The following is an 18,101-nucleotide window of genomic DNA, read 5'->3' as shown; positions in this document are numbered from 1 at the left end:
TGCTAATAAACATAAACCTTACAAAATTTGAAATATAATATGATTGTGTGACCCAGTTCTGTCCTTTTGTCCCACAATTTTTTATGGCACTGCCTTTTACTGCCTAGCAAATTGTCATAATTTGATATAATTTTTTCCTATGAAGAGAATAGAAAATTGGTTCTAGCTTCCAGAATAACTGATCTAATTTGAGTTACTGAGAGCTCAGGAAAGCATTTCAGTAGCAAAAAATGTATTATTGCTAATGGCTTGTTCACTTTTCGGTTGTTAATCTAAAACTTTATGAAATTCTGTAGCACGCGGACTGAGGCATGCCATTTTGAAAGTTATCTCACAGATAGCTTCTAGCTTGGTCATTTCCAGCTTGCTTCCTCGGACTACACACACTTCCTTCCGTCCAAGAGGAGCAGGATATGGGGGCAATGCACCCTAGCCTCTGGTCCTGCACCTGCTTTTCAACATGGGATGGCTTCGTGCAGTGTGCAAGCAGGGAAGAATGCTCTGAAAGCCATTTCTGTACCAGAACATTGAAATTCCCTAACTCCATGTGGAAGCAGCTATGAATCAACTAAATAGTCTCAGTTGCACTATCCTGAATGCATCCTAACTCAACTTCTGCTAGATCAGTTCCAGAAATAAGCAGTAGCCATTAAAAGTCTACACGATACTATACGTTTTGAATGAAGAAGCTGGGAAGTAAAGAAAATAACAGTTGGAACCTTTTGCAGTTAACACATTTTACTTTGTAAATTTGACAAAGAATCTGAAAAGTTCCATTTCAAGCAAGCTGTCCCTAAAGTGAAACTTTGGCTTGGAACCAGATTTGGTCCTGTTGGTCATTAATGGTATGTGGAACGCTTCTGTGTTAGGTACTGAGAAGTTGCTCAGTGGGGAAAGTTCTTGTTGTAGGAGAATGAGGACTCAAGCTCACAGAACACACATAACACTCTGGATGTTGTGGGAAGGAGAAACAGATGGGTCATTCAAGGTGCCAGCCAGTTACCGTACCCTAAGCGATCTCCAGGTCCCAGGGAGGGAACTGATTGGGGGGAAAAAGGCTCTTGAAGATCAACAATTAAGATTTACTTTTAGCTTTGACATGAATGTGCATGCATGCACTCATGCACCTCACACAAAGACTCCTAGAACAAACTATCCTTCAAAGTAAATTGAACCCATGAGCTGTAGTTTATCATTTTAAGTGTATATGAAATAGGAATAAGTTGGTTCTAGTTTCAATGTGAGATGTCTGGAAATGAGTTATCATAAGCACAGATGCACTGTGCTGTTTTTGTTTCCGTGGAGAACTAGCAATTCCCCTGCGATTCACCACCCCACCAGGTACATGTCCTCACAAGTGCAAGGCGCATCTGAACCTCGAATATCTTATTACTGAGGTCGTGCAGGAACTTTCTTCACTCTACTTATCTGCCTTTGATGAAGTATTCACACATACACTGTGATATTGGTAATTTGTTTTGAAGTTGCCCATTTATATCATGCAATAGAAATGTTAAATTACTTTCATGTCACCCAAAGGGGATAAAAAAGTAAGCCTATTTAAGTTTTTTGTTGTCTTTATTGCCTTTTTTTAAATAGCAGCTAGAAGGAGCTACAAATTTGAAGGCCCATATTTTTCTAAGAGGGTGCAAAAATATAGATATTTTAAAATTTGTTCATTATTGAAAGCAGAAATTATTCTGGAAGGGAGATAGTGTAGTCAAGCAAGCAACTTCCTACTTACTGAGTAGGTTCTATTCAGCTCCTGGCCTCTCAGATGCCCTTTCTTTTGCTTGTCTGAGGTTTGAGGCTCAGCCCTCCTACTAATCAAAGTACTTGTGAAGTCAAATGGTGTCTTGTAAAGCCCAACAGTGGGTACTTACGCCTTTATTCACTAGGGAAAAGCCACACGCCATTTTCAGGGGTCCTTTCAGATACAAGGAATATACTGCTGGATTTTACCACCTGATACTCAGATTGAAAGAGCTGAGAGAAGGTAAAGAATGATGAGGCAAATAATGGCCTGTCACCCACAGAGCTGGGAGCTCCTTGCTTGGCTCCCCTGCATATGTTTCTTAATAGGATTCTGGATGAGCCCCTAGGAGTCTCGCAGCCTGAATTGCAAGCAGACAGTATTCCCAATGTTTGCATGATCATTTCTTTGAAAAAAAAGTCCTTTTAAATTTTATTCTAGTTAATCCTATGACTTCATTGAAATATACATAGCATTCTTTCTGATTGGCTTGGGAAATGAAACATATATGCCCTTCTGCAGGTCAATTTTTCTTTAAGTGAGATTTCACTGGTTCTAAACAGGTGTCACTTAGACAGATGTCATATCTCATATCTCTGATCCCAGCACTTGGGAGGCTAAGTAAGAGGATTGCTGTGGGTTCTAAACCAGCCTGGGCTACATAGTGAGTAACATTAAGCCAGCCTGTGTTAAATAATGAGACTCTCTATTGAAAAATGGGATGGTGGTGTGGTGAGGAAGGGAGGGAGAAACAGACAAAAGAGATAACTAACACTTGAGTGCCCCCTGTTTGATTGTGTATTATTGGCTACATTGATGGCCCAGCTGAACTAAAATCTTTTCACGTGTCTGGCCGGCAATTTCCTGCTGTGTTGCTATGTACAATTTGTAAAATGATGATTAAGTCAGTGTAAAATGATTAAGAAGGTTGATGATATAAACCCCTTGCTGTATCTGTGTTTGCAGTAGAAGAGGCAAGCCATGCCTTATCAGGAAAGTACAGGTGTGTCTCAGGATAGAAAATGAAAATTTATATTTCTTGAGCATCATTCAGCCAGTGTAATGAGCATTATTGATTAAAGTGTTAGGGTCAACAGATTTAAAACTGGAACAGAGGACACCATACTGAGCACAAAAAAGTCTGTTGAGGAGGCAGGCAATGGAATGACATTGATTTTCTTTTTACGTGAACCATGAGATGCACTGGCTGTCCTTTGTTAGCCTACACGAAAGTTTGGATTGACTTAGACACTAAAGACTTGTGAACATTGTGTACAACTGGAAGCTAATCATGTAACTTCAGAACATGGGCATGTAAACAGTCCAGAGGAATTCTCAATGGTGGTTATGAGGAGACAGCTTCTCAAGTTATTTACTGGACAAAGCAACTCAACATACTCCCCCTTAGAGTGGCGTGTAATCAAACAGCCCGACCTTGGCAGGGTCTTGTTCATGTCATAAAATCTACCATATGTATTGGAATTCTGTTCCATAGTTTCATAACTAAAGATTAGTCAGACTTTGTCATATATGAGCACCTGCATTGTTACTTGATGTTTCATATTGTTCTTAGTGGGGGAAAGTCCTGGATAGATCTAGAAAATCCCCAGCCAGGTGATCCATTCCGTGAAGAGGCTGAGATGGGACAATTATGAGTTTGAAGTCACTATGTGCTAAGTCATGAGACTGTGTCTCTAAAAACCAAACCCAATATCTCTTAACTGCCAATTAGTAGAAGTAGATAAATACTAAATTTTATGCATTATTAACAAAAATATAACAAAAATTAATAAAAATATGGTCACTTAATTTTAGTAGATAAATGCAAAGTTATTTCTTCTAAATTTTATGCATTATTAATAAAAATTATTAAAATTATGGTTTTAATTTTCTCTGGTGTAGTTCTTATATACATATCACAATAGGTTTATTTTAAATTTAAATTCTTTAACATATATCCCCAGTAATATATGTGCCTCTGTGGCCTGTTTTTAAACAGGAATTTCGTGTAGAGGAATCAATATTGGATTCTAAGCAACTTTGAGTTTGACTGGTTTCTTTTGACATTGGCAGCTCCAGTTTCTCTAGGAATGGATCAGTGTGTCTGACTGTGACCTGTGTTACCTTGGCCCACAGGTGTACCCTGAGTGTGACACTGGAGCAGGCCATCATTCTAGCCAGAAGCCATGGGCTGCCTCCTCGATACATTATGCAGGCCACTGATGTGATGAGGAAGCAGGTAAGCCCCTCTCTCCTTTTCCAGGACCTTGCTTGCCTTTGTTCATTCATCGAGTAATTTTATGGGTGCCTTGTGTGGTGGACACTTTTCTAAGCATGAGACTCTGGGTAAGCCATGGTTGGGAAGCATATCCTATGAGAAAATAGTACAGACACCTAGTTCAAGTATGGATACTGGGGAAAAGGACCTAGAAGCAAAAAAAGGAAATGGTCACACAAAACAAGAGTGGACTGGGCTTTTAGCAGTAACAAATTACAGAACATATGGCACTTCTGGAAACTGTAGGCAATTTAATGATCCTGGGAAGTAGAGAAGGAGGAGGAGGAGGTGGAGGAGGAGGAGGAGAAAGAATTGAGGGCCCTGCTAGTTTTTGCAGTTTCCCAGAGTCTTCCATTCCATGATAAGATATGTGCATGATATTTGCATCATCCTGAAGATACAGTGCTAACCTCAGAATTTCCATTTGAGTCTGAATATGACCCTTTTAATTATCTTACCATCACCAGAGACTGTATTCCTTGTGTTCCCTTTTTTTTTTTTTTTTTTTTTTTTTTTTTTACGAGACAGGGTTTCTCTGTTTTGGAGGCCTTGTGTTACCTTTTAAAAAGGATGAATTTTAAACTGTAACCCAATAACATTTGAAGAGCCAAGGTAACTTGGTTTTAAATTGTTTAAAATTTTTTTTTAATGCACTGGGTTCCATTTTTCTGATTAGAAAATAGAATTGAGCTAGTGAAAAAGGCATTTAAGCAGCGATAAGAAAAATGAAAGTCATCAATTTTACATATTTTCTGTCACATTCCTTTGGCTTGCTGCAGCAAAAGCTGACTTACCTTGAATTGTTCATCGACAGTGACTTCATTAGATAGGCTTTTGCAATTATAACTACTTTATTCATTAGAACTTTACTCAGGCAAACATAAGCATTGTCAACCCCTCCGGGGATTGATTCCAAGATTTCACTATGGAATGTCAATTTAGAAATAGACTGAAGAAGCCAACATCGAGCTAGCATCTGCAATGTGGACTGCAGGCCCAGTGAGTGTGTATGGATGCCTTGCAACTTTTGCTTTTGGAATCCAGGGATACAAGCTGGCTGAGTGTAACTTAGAAGAAATCACACAGAGATTAGTCAAGTAAAGTTTCAACCCACCAGAAGAATGTGACATACTGTTTTCCAGATGACAAGTGACAAACACAGTAGCAAACTGCCATGTGTGTTAGGAAGGGCTTGGGGAAGTAGATGCACATGTTCTGGAAAAAAAATCAAAGTAAGCCTGTGAATTCTCACTTAAGAGGTGGGATTTAGGGCAGAAAACAAGAACAAAGGTGTGGATGAGGTCTTCTTTTCTATTTCTGCATTACTCTTAGAGAATGTACATGGGGAGCTTTGGAAAAGCTCTCTCACAATTAAACCTTACAAGGAGAAGGAGCTCGAGTGAGCTTCTCTTGAACATTCCACTAAAGAGTTTATTCTGAGTTGATGCCATGTGCATCCCTACCTGTAGGTCTGAGTAACCACAATCCTCTGTAATATCTTCAATCATTAAAATTAAAATGGACATAGAGAAAATAGAGATAAAGAGATGTCGATTTTTACATATCAACTTCATTGCTACAAAGTTCGTTACATGCCTGATATGCACATATAGTATCAATATTTGATTTGTAAAATTGAATCAGAATCACTGGGAAGTCAAGCAAATTGTAAACTGTCCATACTTTTATCACTCTTTCATTCTCTTTTTTGTTTTATAACAAGTTTGAGAGTAGGTAGCTTTCTTCCTCTGATGCTGGTCCTTCAGCTTCAAGCTGAATACCCTACATGGCAGAGAGACCCAGAAGACACAGTCTATCCTACAGGGCAGAGAGAAGTGAAGACTCTATTATCTCTGCCTTGAGAAAGTTTACAGAGCCTCTTTGGGAGTTAGGCTGGTAGTTTGATATCTGCATTGCTTCAGTGGACATCTTTCTTCAGGCATTGGGCAGTGTCTGGTGGTGAGAGATAGGTGGCTGGTACCCACCCCTCCCTCATGCTATCTAAGCAGCTAGAATGCAAGTCGATTTAGCATTGTGGTGGGGCTATTCCTGTAGATGGAGGTTTCTGTCCTACCTGGTCCCACAGCCATTTTATCCCAATAAATACACTAAGGGCTTTATTAATTATAAACTTGTTGGCCAATGGCTTAGGCTTCTTACTGGCTAGCTCTCTTCTAATTATTAACCCATAACTGTCAATCTATGTATTTCTACATGACCTTGTCAGTCTGGAGAAGGCTCAGCATCCTATCTTCCCAGTAGCAACTTCTCTTCTCAGCAACTTCTCTCTGCCTTCTCTCCTCAGAATTCTGGTAGCTCTACCTATACTTCCTGCCTGGATACTGGCCAATCAATGTTTTATTCATCAATCAGTAAGAGAAACATACATACAGAAGGACATCCACCACCATCTTCCTTTTTCTTCCTTTGTAGGAGAAGGTTTGGCCATTTAAACTTGATCCAGGGAGACACAGTGGTTAAACATTTTTCATCATTATTAGGTTTTGAAGTATTAGAACTACTTTGTTATTGAATTTTGTTGTGGTGGTTGCTTATTGGGTTTTTGAGACAAGGTCTTATTCTGAAGCCCTGTCTGGCCTGAAACTTGTTAACAGTGTTAATGCCTCAGCTTCCCAAAGTTCTAGAATTACAGCCAGGAGCCACCATAGTGAGCTCACATTATTGAATTTGAATTATTATATATTAAGCTATTGTACTTTGTTATACATTAAAGTTGTACAATTATAATAAGATGAATAAATTAAGACTGTCTTTTCATTTTGGGAGAATGAGCTATTGATGGGCTAATTGTTTTTAAGGACAAACTTTTCATAGAGAAGTTGTTTGAATTCACTGATTGACTATGAATGAGAAGGAAATGTAATGTATGGCCCTTATAGGTTTTTGTAATAATTGTAATAGGTTAAATAGCACTTTGACATAGCCAGATGCCTGGAGGGTGAAGAGAAAGCTTAAAGTAAAAACTGACTTTTGCATCAGAGAATTTTAAAACAATTTCCATGGTATAAGTTATAAATTTTGTTTGTTCTTCAGTAAAAATCCATATAAAATTTTCTTTTTTAGCTTTCTAATAAATGCTTAGAATCTAAGTATGTGAAGTCTTCACCTTCAGGGTCACATCATCACACTCTTCACTGAGAACAAAACCACAAAGGAGGTCCTGGTCTTGCCACATGGGGAGCACCTGTAGGCATAATGTCATCACATAAACACTGGCAAACAAGTGCACTAGAAAGCCCAACCTTTGGACACAGTTCAGGGAGCATGCCAGAAGTCTGTAAGCCCATTGGTGGCTAGGACCTTGTGCAAAGTAAATGCTTAGATGAATTTGTTCATGGAGTTACCTCTAACTAGGGTAAATAGGCAAGTGCATTGGCACAGGGCATACTAATATCTAGAAGCACGCAATCATGAGCTGAGCAGCACTGTTGGAATCCAGCACTAGCACAGTTTAGGGCAGGACTTTTTGCTTCTCAATTCCTTACTTTCTTTGTGGTTCAGTCAGGGGTAGTAATAGCACTTTCTTGATGGTATGTTTGTGAGGATTAAAGAAGCCAGTATGTTTCTTGCCTAAAACAGTACCTGAGATGCCAAACAACAAAGTGGTTATTAATGAATGATCATGCAGTATTTTTGGAGTGTTGAGAATAAACATATGTAGACAGGCAAAGGGGTCAGGGAGGCTGTCTGGGCAGACAGGTACAATATGAATAATGGTGTGAAAATACAAATAACTGATAAGTAAAATGCATGGAGAATTATATAGATGAATGCAAAAAAAGCCAATAGTTGTTTCTAGTTATACCAGGTTTAAGAAAATGAAAAGCTTTCTGTTAATTACTTAATGAAATATTATGAAATGACACAGAATTATACATGAACAGTGGTCTCTAGTTGCTAAGCTTATTTATGTTGCAGGCATGACCTAGACATTCTAAAACTAATGTTTATATGCATTAAGATTGAACAAACTATCAATGGTAATCTGAACAAGAAAAGATGGACTGTCGATGACAGGTAAAGAAGTTATAGATAAGGAAAAAAAAGACTGTACTCACTAATGAACTCTGTTGTGCTAGTATGATCTAATAGATATATCCAACACACACTCACACATGCACTTATACACACACACAAACACACACTCACACATACATACACATGCATATGCATACAACGTGGGAATACACATATTAAATATAGATGTAGAAATAGGGAAGTGAGTGAACATGTTTGTTAATAAGCTAGTCCTATCTACTAAAAAGGTCTAGAAGCAGCTTTTTGTCAGTAGTAACAAGCACACATGGTATCCAGATCTTGGCATCTAAACAGGATTTGAGAAGAGGGAAGGAAGGAGGGAAGAAGAAAGGAAAGGAGGGAGGGAAGGATGGAGGTATGATGTCCAAAGACAAATGGTTACTTACTTGTTAAGATGAGAAGACCTGCCTTTGGGTACCAGACAAAAGCCAGCACTGACACATAATGAAGGTGTTTCAAGGCACACAAGAACTCAAAAACCCCCAATACTCTAACCAGAGCAATTTGAAAGAAAAAAATGATCCATATTATACCTCAGAATGAAAGAGTCATTATCTGTGAGTTCCTGCTGAGTTAAATGTATACTTGAATAAGGGATTTGGGAAATTGAAAACTCATCTTGATAGGAAGTGCCATTCCATCACAATATTGGTATGCCACAAATGGGGACCGGAATGGTGAGCCGAAGTTTGTAGGGAAACACATTATTCACAGTCTTACAGTCCCAACTTCTTTGCAAAGCCTACAAAGAAGAGGTGGTGACTTAGCTGTAGGTGTGCCATTAGATAAAGTAATCAAGTGATGTCATAAGTGCTAAGATACAAAGACAGCATGTATCTCCTAATGTCATACACACAGAATGCCCCAGTGTCACTTCTTTGATTTTCTTGCTTTAAAAAAATGCATCTCCTCTCTCTGATTATAACACACTAGAAAAATTCAAATTGAGACCGTAGTTGTTTGAAAGAAAATGGCCCCTGAAGGGAGAGGCATTATTAGGAGGTATAACCTTGTTGGAGGAAGTATGTTACTGTGACGACAGGCTTTAAGGTCTCATATATGCTCAAGATACTTCCCAGCGTTTTACACCACTTCCTGTTGCCTGCATGATGTAGAATTCTCAGCTGCCTCTCCAGCTCCATGTCTACCCACATGCCACCATGTCCCATCATGATGATAAGGGACTAAACCTCTGGAACTGTAAACCACCACCTCAACAAGAGTTTTTGTGGTTATGGCATCTCTTCACAGCAATAGAAACCCCAATTAATTCAAATAATGGCTAGTACCCATCCAAAGTATGAAGGTCATCAGAGACATGTTCTGGGTAGCTGTCATGGAATTTGGGCAAATTCACAAAATGTGATTCTGCACTGGAGGATCCTGGACCAGAAAAGGAGCCTTGCTCAAGCAAGTGGTGGAATCTGAACACAATGTACCATAAGTAATAGCATCATACTTGTATTGATCCCTGGTTTTGATAAACCATGGTTAACGGAAATTTTAATGAGAAGGGAAGCTTGGTGAAGGGTGTAGAAATGGATTTTGTTCTTGCATGTGTTTTCTTAAGTTTTCAATGTCTTCAAAAGAAAAAGAACTAATTGTTATTCCTTCTTGTATGTCCCTTTTGCCTGTTCATCTTTCTAGATTTGTTTTCATTTCATAGTTTTATTTTGAGAGAATCTGTCCTTTCTCTTCGTTTTCTCTCAACTTTATTTAGGGTGGCATTGAATATGCAGTGAGTACTTAGATCATTTCAGAGTTTTATTTTGTTTTGACCACTCTCCTTTCTCTGTTCCCAGTAGCAAACTGTCATAGTTGGTTCAATGTAACTAGTTTCCTTTAGGACCTAAGCAGTAGATGTAACTTCATTCATGAAACTGACAAGTCACAGCGTCCTTTTTATTGCTGAAGAAGATTGTCTTTCTACTACCAACTTTGAGATGAAACTCTCAGATTTCATAACTCCATATTTATATGGCTTGTATAAAAATTCTTTAGGATATTTAGATTTTTTAATAAAACAATATCACATTTAAAATAGTGATCCATCTGAGGAGATGCATTTATGACTCCTGTTCTATGAAAGTGTTTGGGCCTATCATGTGTTTAGACTTGGTCGTGTCCTGTTCTCAATGTTTAACTAATCAATTGCTTCTGAAGATAAAGATGTGTATGTAGGGTGTGGGGGCAAATGGGAATCTGTTAAACTCATTTTTGAATGAGTCTAGGCTATAGGATTAATAGTATTTCAAACCATATAATTTAAGTCACAAAAGCACTGATTTTTAAGATGTTCGTATGGTGATTTTTGTTGTATTCCTTATCAGTGTCCCTTGATGCTAAACTGTGCTGGAGCAATGCCTCAACTAAGGTGTATTGGAATTAACTCTAGCATTATTGAACTGAAATGATTTCCCTAACTTACAGGGTGCAAGAGTTCAGAACACAGCTAAGAACTTGGGGGTTAGAGATCGGACTCCTCAGTCAGCTCCGAGGTATGTGCACCCCAACTACCCCTCACCTGAGGGCTTACTGGCCTCTGCCAGTGTTGGCCATGGCAACGGTACCTGCTTAGTTCATGCTCAGTGTCATACTGACACAAATTTTACAAAATTCACCTGGTGAATTCAGTGGCGAAACTTGACAAGGGGCTAACAAATGCTCTCAGAAATAAACAGACATCATTATTTTGAAAGTGAATTCAAAAAGAAAAGTCTACGCAAATGTGACTCAAGATGGAATTCCTATGTGCAGACTGCCAGTCTACCCTTTCCATTGACTCTCTGTGATTGTCATGCCTTTCCTTCTGCCATGGTTGCAAAACTATTTACCTCACAAACCCCAGTTTGGATGTCATGTCTGCTTTGAGTTTTGCTTGAACTGCTCCTTTTGTCAGCTTCCTGGTATCCTGAGTATTACATTATGTTATGCTGCCATAATTATCAGAGGTTTCTCTGCCCAACCCAAATAGGAGTTCTCAGATGTTTTATCAGTGACTACATAAGACATTAAATATCTAAAGTCATTTCAAGACCATGTCAATTAATGAAGAAAACAATGAACTCTTTGTTGGTTATATAAAATATTTGCAATTTACTAATTATCATATAAAAGGACTCTAGCTTACCTTTAACGTAAATGATCATAGAGAAATGTTTTCCATTTGATTTCCTATGATTAGGGTAAGCAGTTGTCTATCTTGAAACAGAGCATTGTTAAATAACTAAACTTACATTATTATATGTTTGCATTTTAACGAGTAGGAATCTCCAGGTTTGACTCAGGTAAGATGTTCTTTGTTTCTGTTCTGAACACCATTATCAGAGATAAGGTGGTGACTACAGCCTTTTATGAAGTTATTCTTCACTTTGAAAAACTTCTTGGGTGGTGAGAGCACTTTCAAAAGGGAAAACATATTTTCCCTCTGAAAAATGCATGAGGCTATCATGTTCTAGCTGCATTTATTTTTAGTGCTGATTCCCAATTCTATGTAATCCTACAGTCTTGTTAATGTTATCCTTCACGGCTGATTAGATTGGAATCTTAAGGCTTTCTCTTGCTAAAGAATCATTTCACATAGCACTCTCTCTAACACCACGAGCAGACACAGTATATTTGTGTAATAGACCCACTCAAGTGTTAAAATTCCAGTAAGAGAACATGATAATAGCTTTTTAAGGTATTTTCAGCTAGAGCCTTTGAACACTAATAAACAGTGAGGTTGGGATAAGACTTTAGCTCCCCCGATCAATAAACCAATACCCCAGCTGAACACAAGAAAACAAACTGATGAACTCAAGCCTTTTCTCTATTGGATTATCTTTAAAACACTTGAGATGAAACATAATAAAATGAACCAGCTATAAAATTGACATGTTGCACAAGAGGATAGCAACCTTAAGAGAGAAATAAAAATCATTTCAAATTTTTATTTACTGTTTTATACATTCTGCAGATATTTATTGGGGGAAATATAGTATGTGTTACTCTTGTTCCAGGGAGGATAATAATCCAATACAGAAGTGCCTATAGCCCTGAAGGAGCTTCCACTTAAAGAAATGAAATGTCTAACTAAGGACATAACTCAGTGGTAGAGTACTAGCATGTTTGCCTGGAATGTACAAGGGCCAGGATTTGACTCTCAGCAAGGAAAAGGCAGGAATGAGGGGAGGGAGGGAGGGAAAGAGGAGAAGCAAGAAAAAAAGAGTAGAGGAGAAGGGGGAGGGGGAAGAGGAGAGAAGAGGAGGTGAGCTAAAATTTGGAGAGAATACAGAGGCTCACAGTGCCCTGGGGCCCCTCCTGACAGGAACCAGCACTTTCCTCAAAGACAGTTAGCTGGAGGACACACTTGGTTCTCAGGGCCAAACTATCCACTGGCAAAGCTGACAAGCTATTTCTAGAAAGTTCATTCGTGGAGGTACAGTGAGCTATCTCTGCCTGAGATTTTATTTGGTTCAAATCTCCTAACTGACCTCTATCATAGTATTCCTAATATCCACTTTCTTGCTTTATTATTGTTTTTTTTTCACTCAGCAAACATACATTATATCTATCTATCTATCTATCTATCTATCTATCTATCTATATACTTCCTGTTAGGTATCTGTGAGGGCAGGACTTCTGGTGAAAGCAGAGTATATTATTCCTCAACTTCAGTGATTAATGGGTGAATGTGATTAAGGATGATGGAGAATGTAGCTGGAGATGTAGGCAGAAGCCAGATGGGAAGATACTTATAGGAATAAGGAAGATTTTTCATTTGAACACGAAAAAAGCAGTGGCATTCCTCACCTTCCTTTCTGGTGAATCTTAGGATCTTCTTGGGCAACACTGGGATGGCCCATCAGAGGACAATAAGACTAAAGATGGGTTTGAAAGGAGATGATGTTAGTATGAAGATCAAAGATGAAAAGACAAACACAGGCCTAATTCATAGCCTTTGGGTGGGAACAGGAGAGGAATTAGTGAAAAGGAACATTCTGGAATGACCATGAGATCTTTGACTTGGATAAAAGTGGTTAACAGTTCCTGCTCTTGAGATGGTGAGTACAGAGGGAAAGAGTGTGCACTGGACAAAGATGGTGATCTCAGCTGGTTCACACTGAGATGGAGAAGTAGGAGCCAGCCAGTGCAGATGCCTCTGTGGGCTGCTCAGTCTACAGGGCAGAGCTACAGTACTGTAAGTCACATGTCACTGAAGACCTGAATTTTATTACCTGGTGAGTGGGAACTTAGAGAATGTTACTATGGTTGATGCAGAGTGTAACAAGCAAGCAGAGGATAGAGGATGAGATTCTGAGAAGCTGAAGGAAAACGGGGGGCGGGGGTGTTCTGGAATTCACAAAGGATGAAGTAGCTATGGTTACCACACAGGAACAGTGGAAGAGTGAACATTCTGATTCATGGAATCCATGTGTTGCATATCCAGTACTGAAGTTGAGTCATTCTAGATAGGTTGGTTCTGGTGCATGATTTTCCTGTGCATCATGATTCTGCTGTAGCACTTTTTGTCTGAAATATGTCAGGAATAGCCTTTGCTAGGGAGAGATAAAAACAGATAGGAAACCTGTGTGCTCAAGATGCTTCAGCCTAGCAGGAGACAGAGATCAAGACAAAGCCCTATGTGTACATGTGCATCTGTGTGCATGTGTGTTTCTCTCTGAGATTCCGATTTTTCATCTGTCAGATGGGGGAATTGCTGAGACACAGTATATTTTAACTACGGAAGCAACATTTGCTCTGTAGCCCCTGTTAGCACATTTAGATGGGTAATGGTCATGGTGTAGACAATGAAGTTTGGGGACTCTGTTGCAGAAACATAAGCCCCACAAGGAAGATGAAGAAGTAGAGCCAGGACAATGCTTGCTCACTCAGAGTCTTTACTGCCCAGATGTAGGATAACAGCTTCACATGTTGGGCCAGGAAACCCCGCCCCCAATAACTTAACTGCCCAAAGCAGAAGGTGCAGCATGCTAGCATCCAACTCCTTCCCTATTACATTTTCCTTCCAAAATTCATCCACCTGACCTGCACTCCCAGAGCTGTACAGTTTCTATTACAAATGTGTCTGAACTCAGATAACCCTGAGTCATTTCCAAGAAGCTTCACAGAAGCCGAAGCTTCCCAGCTCTGCAGTAGTCAGAGCTATTATTGCATTTGGTGACTACAGGGAATAACCTTTGCTCCAGTTTGCAAGGCAGATGTTTCCAAGACTCATCTCTCTGCTAGCATTGGTCCTATTGGGCATAGACATGCAGAGAAAGATAATAGAATGTGGTAGGTAGGACATTCTCCATCAGCCATCTCTGTTCTACCTCCTCTCAGGCCCCTGGACTTTGTCACTCACTAGACAGAACTGCCATGGAAATAGGAGGATAGAAATTGAGAAAGAAAAGAACCTTCTGATTGTTCTGCTTTCCCTGCCCCAGGAGGCATTTTGAAGCAGCAGCTTCTATTTCAGCTGCAGAGGAATCTCGGACTACATCAGCTCAATTTAATGTGTTCTTTTCTCTGGGAAGGACATCTCCTCCTCTGTGTGGATAACCTATGGGGCATAAGCCACCTTTTGGGCATGAAGTACTTTTGGCAAACCTCCAAAGACAGTAACTTCTGACTTCCAGACTGATAAAGTTCATTTTATTAACCAGACTTACAACTTGGTATTAAATCATCCTCATTTTTATCCACTGGTTTAGAATTAGCATGGTTTTATATGTCACAGGGAGAGGAAATTGATAGTTTGCTAAAGTGACTAACAACGTTTTGAAGTTTTGTTCAACTTACTGTCCAAAAGGAGTCAATTTCTTTGGCGACCCTTGTTTGAATCACTTTCAAAGAGCTGTAACATTGAGCTATTGATTCTGGGTGTGTAGCTTAGCAGTGGAGCACATGTTTAGCAAGCACGAAAGCCCTAGGTTCAATCCTTAGCACCCATACATGCCCCTGCCAACATACATGCACATGCTCACACACGCACACACACACATGCATGCACATGCATTTCATAATTGGGTTCTGCATTTGAGATACTAGCCGAATGTACAAAGTAGGACAGTGTAGTCAATTTTTCCAAAGGAAAACAGGTATAGTACAACACCCAAGCACCTTGACTCAGCCTCTAGATCAGTGGTCCTCCACTCGTGGGTCACACATCACATCTACTGCATATCAGATACTTAATTACAATTTGTAACAGAAACAAAATTATATTTATAAAGTAGCAATGAAATAATTAATGGTTGGGGATCACCCCAACATGGGGAACTGTATTAAAGGGTTGAAGCATTAGGAAGGTTGAGAACATTGCTCTAGATGAACTTACATGGGGCTTTGAGGTCACTAGCATTATCTGGCAGCATTTTGTTCCCTTTTCCTTTGGATTTAGAGTTAGCATTTAGTCACTCTGATCAACTTGTATAAAACTATATGTTCTCCTAAGCTGCGTATTGCTGCAGTATGGTCTCAAACAGCTAGACCTGGCTGTGCAAGTGCATGTCCCAGCTTCTCCACAAGTAACATAAATTCTTTGAACCTGGAAATAGATCCTACTGACAGGTAACTGATGGCTGGCTATGGATGGCCAGTCATAGATCCTTAGAAAAGGCCAGGTAATGAACTGTCTTGAGATTGAGGCTTCAGGAACCTATCACATCAGCAATCCCCAGCCAGCCTCTGCTCCACAGGGATAGTGCAAAATGAGGGAAATTTGTAATAAGTATAAGAAAACCTGTAGATCCCCATGAGATAGAGATCACATCACTGCAAGATATCTGTGATGAACAAGGTGCTAACTATCATAATGACACCACCTCCTGGCATTCAGGGCATAGATTTTACTATCAACAAAGGAAACAGACAACCTAAAGCAGAGCAGTAGCTTCTAAAACAGTTCTCAACCTGTGGGTAACAACCTCTTTGGAGGTCACATATCAGATATACTGCATTTCAGACAATTCATAACAGTAGCAAAATTATAATTATGAAGTAGCAAAGAAATAATTTTATGTCTTGGGGTAAAAGGAAGTGTTGTTTAATCAGCCTTCTAAACGTGCTCTATGAGACACAAGTATTTGCTCAATCACAGCTCCAAAACTTTGGATTAAGCTGATTCATAGACTATTTTCCATAGAACAGTCAATGTGGTGATTGCTAATGGAGCCAAGAAATGATTTAATGTATTTGTTCTGCCAATAAAACCACTCTGGTAAGGGCTATATACTAAGTGATTGTCCTACTGTCCTGTGTCTTTTCTAGGCTGTACAAGCTGTGTGAGCCACCACCCCCAGCTGGAGAAGAATAAGCATTCCCAAGAGCCAGGCAGGCAGATGCTTCCAAATGCTGACCAAGTCAACATTCTCCACTGAAGATAAAGAGATGCATATTTAAGATATAAAGTCTTACCCCTGGTGTAAATAACTGATGTTTGGTTTCCTGTTGGATATTTATGTTGGAACCAGCAGTTCATTCCAACAGTTGAGTCTCACATTCTATATATTGACATTACAGATTCATATTAGGGCAAACCTCACTGCTGAAATTTATAGGAAAATATGCATGAAGGATTATTGATAAAGAATTAACTATTTTGGTTCCTTTCTCATTCATTAATTACATTGTATTGTTTTAACTTCCCCACTGGGCACATGTAATACTTGGTAGTTTTTCTTGATGAAGTATGTCACTGAAAATGATGGCCACACTCTGGAAGACATCATACAGAAATGTTATGGATAGTGGCGATTGGGAGGCACAGGTTTCCACATCCCTCCTGTACCACACAGAAATGTGTGAGTGCAAAATAGGAAAGGACACACCTCCGCTTCTTCTAAGGCTTCTTGGAAGTGAAGAGAGTTGCAAGGTCCTGACAAGACTTCTTCACTGTCGTCACAGATGCTCTCTGCATGTGTAGACATGCCAGCATGCAGATGCTCTGCTTAATCTCTGCACTGAGCCATGAACAGTGGGTGATGTACCATTGATGTCTGTGAGTGGGGAGTTGCCAGGGTTGGGAAGTGAGAGGAGTGAGTGAGAAAGAAAAAAAGCCTATTTGAAAACTCAACCTTGAACTAAGAGAGTCTTCCTGTGAGATGTCAGACCCTTAAAATAATACACCATCATGAGTATTTTTCTATAAAGTTATATGTATAAGATGTGAAAATAGATTTGTATGTTGTACCTTAAGGGCCTTTAGGGAAGCACCTTGACAGTTTATGCAAACAAGGTATAGACTGTATTCATCCTAAAGTATATGCAATGTTTATCACTTCCGTTTGCTATAATAATATTGTTTTTAGCACTGTGAATAGATTAATATGGCTTTAAATATATAATTTTAAAAATAATTAAACATGCTCACTGTGACTGTGGTAGAGTTGTGCTTTGCTTGGTGATAGGGATAAACCGTGCCTTTAGGTGATATTGTCATTGTACAAATGTCATGGGATACACTTACATAAGCTGAGAAGACTATGTTCATTAGACGGTATGGCCTATAGAACCATCTCCTGTGAGCTCTCCATCACTGGCCCAAAGGCCACTATGCAGCACAGGACTGTGTATGAATGTAGGCTAAGCCCATGAAATCCTTACCTTAACTACAGTCTTGACAAACCGTTATTCAGTTTTACTTTATAAATTTCATAATGACTTTCAGACTATCATTAAAAGCCATCTTTACAGCCAGTGATATATTTAATTAAAGAATATGTTCCAAAGGTATGGGGCATATGTATCCTACTAGTTAAGGTGAAAATTAATGGGTACAGAGCAGAGCACCCAATATTTTTTCAATAAATTTGTATATGACTCATCTAGGGAAATCAACGTCAGTTGCTAAAGAAAAGCCTTAGTATTTTGAGATTGATAATGATAGGACCTGCATTTGCATATTTATATAACACATCCACAACTTTCAGGGAATCATCATTCTTGCTACCATCAGCACACAACCCTGATGCTCTGGTTATTCAGAATGCCATCTGCTGAAAGTCTTAAGAGTGAGAACTGACT

General features: G+C 39.2%; 1 protein-coding gene across 1 annotated transcript in view; it reads left to right on the top strand.

Annotated features, from left to right (window-relative positions):
• Prex2 (phosphatidylinositol-3,4,5-trisphosphate dependent Rac exchange factor 2) overlaps positions 1-17,453 on the top strand; it is a 273,913-nt gene extending 256,460 nt beyond the window's left edge. The window contains 3 exon segments of the mRNA XM_005066754.4: positions 3,890-3,992; positions 10,521-10,588; positions 16,347-17,453. Coding sequence (XP_005066811.2) covers positions 3,890-3,992; positions 10,521-10,588; positions 16,347-16,392 — 217 coding nt within the window. The 3' untranslated portion in view covers positions 16,393-17,453.
• Positions 17,454-18,101: the final 648 nt, after the last annotated feature.

This window comes from Mesocricetus auratus, unplaced genomic scaffold, assembly GCF_017639785.1.
Source record: "Mesocricetus auratus isolate SY011 unplaced genomic scaffold, BCM_Maur_2.0 Super-Scaffold_6730, whole genome shotgun sequence".
NCBI lineage: Eukaryota > Metazoa > Chordata > Mammalia > Rodentia > Cricetidae > Mesocricetus > Mesocricetus auratus.
The sequence above is the reverse complement of the archived record's forward strand: the minus strand, read 5'-3'. Positions and strand labels throughout refer to the sequence as shown.